At 38.9% G+C, this 4,025-nt stretch overlaps 1 protein-coding gene across 1 annotated transcript; it reads right to left on the bottom strand.

Annotated features, from left to right (window-relative positions):
* Nucleotides 1-358: 358 nt before the first annotated feature.
* On the bottom strand, nucleotides 359-1,240 carry LOC111798701 (transcription factor IBH1-like 1). Its single transcript, XM_023682006.1, has one exon. It carries the CDS (start codon nucleotides 1,041-1,043, stop codon nucleotides 573-575), a length of 471 nt encoding a protein of 156 aa, XP_023537774.1. The 5' UTR covers nucleotides 1,044-1,240; the 3' UTR covers nucleotides 359-572.
* Nucleotides 1,241-4,025: the final 2,785 nt, after the last annotated feature.

Genomic DNA, 4,025 nt, shown 5'->3' with positions numbered 1-4,025 from the left:
TAAAACCGTGAGGCTGACGACAATACGTAACAGGTCAAAGCCGACAATATATGTTAGCGGTGGATTTGAGCTATTACAGTCCTTGTGTGAAGATATTAGAAGATCGAATTTCTCATTCCAGAACTTAGTTTTAATCACGAAACTCGAACTTAAAACAAAATAATTATCAAGTTGATTCTCACTTATTCTGAAACAAAGTCGATGTTTTGATTACGTTGATTAGATATATTTCATAAACATGGCTCAACTGATTGGAAAGACCTCCTAGTTTAGTATATTCATTCCTCAAATTAGCTATCCACACATGACACAAACCCTATTATGAGTAGTAAAAGCTAACAAAGAAAGACATTAAGTCAAATTGAAACCAAATAATCAACTTTAGAAGCTTTGGACACATTTACAAAATGGATCTTTCTTCTTGTCTTTTGGTACTTAATCATTGCAAAACATCAATATTAAAATTGGAAAACATATATATAATATAACAAAGAAAAAAATAAACTTTAAATTCACTTAAAGGTATACTTTTTTCACCTGTACAATATTGAAGACTTGTGAATTTGAAATTCTCATTTGCAATTAGCAAGAAACCGCATTCCATCAACTTGAACTCGAAGAAATGATATGTAATCTAGGGCTTCATCAATCAACAAAGCTTCATCCTTCATAAACTCTCCCCCAGGAACCAAACTCCTTAGAAGTTTGGTCCTTTTATGAACCAATCTCTTAGCAACTGATCTCGCTACGGACCTCGACCTCGACGTGTGCGTGTGCCTCCTAGCCACTTTTCGACCGATCTTACGTAGCATCGTCTTCCTTCGAAGCTTGGCCTCAGGTGGAGCTTGTATGGATTTGGCAATGATGGCTCGACTCCAACGAGTCGCTCCGTTCCTCGTTGTAGCCATGGCCAAGTCGGAGGCCGCTTTTATGGCGTTTTTTCTCTCTAAGAAGTTCATGTTTGTGTTTGAGAAGGTGATGGGGTTTAGACCCATGATCCATTTCTTGATGAAAATTTGTTTGAGGTTGATGGGGTTGGGCATTTTGTTGAGGAAAGGAAGAAAGTAAAGGAAAGATTGGATTTTTAAGAGGAATTTAGGGTTTAGAAGAGAGGTAGGGTTAGAAGAGAGAGAGAGAGAAAGAGAGAGAAAGAGGGAAGGATTGAGAGATTGAAGGGATGAGCTGAAAGGGGATTTTATGTGTGTTAGAGAAGAAAGGATGGTGGGGTTATGAGAGAAAGACATAGCACATGGAAGCACATGGAGGAGAAGGCCCACCACTCCCAAATCAACCCTAGAGACCATTGGAAAGAAATGTGGCTACACTATTTAGATTTATAGTAAATGGAATAAAAATAAATGGTTGCCCCTTTATGCAATGCAAACCTAACGTTATGATAATGCAATCGGACGCAAACAAAGTCCGTAATTGTGAGATCCCACATCAGTTGGATAAGGGAACGAAACATTCATTATAAGGGTGTGAAAAACTTTCTGTAATAGACGTATTTTAAAACTGCGAGGTTGACAACGATGCGTAACAGGCCAAAAGCAGACAATATCTGCTAGCTGTGAGTTTGGGTTGTTACGAATAGTATTAGAGCCGAACACTGAGCGGTGTGCCAACGAGGTCACTGGGTCCCTAAACGGGGTGGATTGTAAGATGCCACATCAGTTGGAGAGGGGAACAAAGCATTACTTATATGGGTGTGAAAACATTTCCCTAACAAACGCATTTTAAAACTCTGAGGCTGACGACGATATGTAATGGGCGAAAGTGAACAATATCTGCTAGTGGTGAGTTTGAGTTGTTACAAATGGTGTTAGAGCCGGAAACTGAGCATTGTACCAACGAGTACACTGGGTCCCTAAAGGAGGTGGATTGTGAGATTCCACATCAGTTGGAGAGGGAAACGAAACATTTCTTATAAGGGTGTGGAAACTTTTCCCTGACAGACACGCTTTAAAGTTGTGAGACTGACGGAGATATGTAACAGGTCAAAGTTGACAATATCTGCTAGTAGTGGGTTTTGGTTGTTACAAATGGTATCAAAGCTAGACATTGAGTGGTGTGCCAGCGAGGATGCTAGGTCCCTAAAGCGGGTGGATTGTGAGATTCCACATCGGTTGGAGAGGGAACGAAGCATTTCTTATAAGGGTGTGGAAATTTTTCCTTAACAGACACGTTTTAAAACCATGATGCTGACAGCGATACGTAACAAGTCAAAGCAGACAATATCGACTAGCGGTGGGTTTGGACTATTATAATAACAGTGAGAGCGATTCAATGAATTGTAACGAAAATGGGTAGCTATGTGAAAAGGATAAGAAGAAAGAAAGAAAGAGAACGACGATTGAATGCAACGTTTAAACTTATCATTATAAATCAATCAAACACACTAGCCTACAACCACTAAAAACACCTATGAAGGTTTGGTTTTAAAAATTATATTGACATTTTTGGACTAGGTGACGAAGAATTTAGATCACCTAACTTTTAACACAATCAATATATGAATAGTATTGTTAAACATAAGTTTCAAACACAAATATATCCAATCATTCATCCCCATTCCACCCTTTTTGAAGTTTCAAATGAATTATTTAAGTAGGGTGGAATAGATATGGAACTTTGGAATCAGTGCTCTTGACTTGGATGCACATAAACAATAAATCCATCTGCCATATTTTGTTGATTCATGTTCATAAAAAGTAGACTATTCCTTGAAAGCTTTTGGTGATCTTTTCAACCATTCATAATTGCATGTGAAAAGCAAGGATTGTGCAAGATTATTGAGGGAAATTAAGAAGCCGAAGCCACACTATTGCATAGTTATTTGACCAGAGTAGGGTGGAATAAATGTTCGTGTTTTGTAAGTGTGTTGATCGTGTTTGTAACAGCTCAAGCCTACTACTAGCAGAGATTGTCTGTTTTGGATCGTTATGTATGGCCGTCAGCCTCACGATTTTAAAACGCGTCGGCTATGGAGAGGTTTTTACACCGTTATAAAGAATGCTTTGTTCTCCTCTTTAACCGAGGTCGGATCTCACAATAACTTGGTTCTGATACCGTTTGTAAATGCTCAAACCTTCCGCTAACAGAGATTGTCCATTTTGGCTCGTTTGGCCGTTAGGCTCACGATTTTAAAACACGTATGCTAGGGAGAGGTTTTCACACAATTATAAAGAATTCTTCGTTCCCCCTCTTTAACCGATGTGGGATCTCACAATAACTTGGCTCTGATACCGTTTGTAAATGCCCAAGCCCACCGCTAATAGAGATTGTCAACTTTGGCTCGTTACATATTACCGTCAGCCTCACGATTTTAAAACGTGTCTGTTAGAGAGAGGTTTTCACACCGTTATAAAGAATGTTTTGTTCCCCTCTTTAATCGATGTGGGATTTCATAATAACTTGGTTCTAATACCGTTTGTAAATGCTCAAACCTACCGCTAACAAAGATTGTCCGCTTTGGCTCGTTTGGTCGTCAGCCTCACGATTTTAAAACGCGTCTGCTAGAGAGAGGTTTTCACACAGTCATAAAGAATGCTTTGTTCCCCTCTTTAACCGTGTAGGATCTCACAATAACTTAGTTCTGATACCGTTTGTAAATGCCCAAGCCCACCGCTAACAGAGATTGTCTGCTTTGGTCGTTACGTATCGTCGTTAACCTCACGATTTTAAGACGCGTCTACTAGAAAGAGGTTTCCATACACTTATGAGGAATGTTTCGTTCCTCTCTCTAACCAATGTGGGATCTCGCAGTGTTAGCTTATCATAACTCGGTTCGAATAATATAATTTGGTTCTTATAGTTTAAGGACTTAACAATCCTCATATTTCCTTATATCTCCTGCGACATGATCACATTACTTACTCCTCACTTCTAAACGTGAAAACTACTCTCACAAATCAACACGAGTCCTTTCAACATGTTTTGTCTTCACTCACGTATTTTATAGAAAAATTCTCTTGAATCACCCAACATATGATTACTTTAAGCAAAGCACACTTAATTTTAGAGTT

The sequence above is a fragment of the Cucurbita pepo genome, chromosome LG07, assembly GCF_002806865.2.
Source record: "Cucurbita pepo subsp. pepo cultivar mu-cu-16 chromosome LG07, ASM280686v2, whole genome shotgun sequence".
Lineage (NCBI taxonomy): Eukaryota > Viridiplantae > Streptophyta > Magnoliopsida > Cucurbitales > Cucurbitaceae > Cucurbita > Cucurbita pepo.
The sequence above is the reverse complement of the archived record's forward strand: the minus strand, read 5'-3'. Positions and strand labels throughout refer to the sequence as shown.

Coding starts and splice junctions, on each gene's coding strand:
- LOC111798701 (XM_023682006.1), bottom strand. CDS start 1,043: ATGCCCAACCCCATCAACCTCAAACAAATTTTCATCAAGAAATGGATC.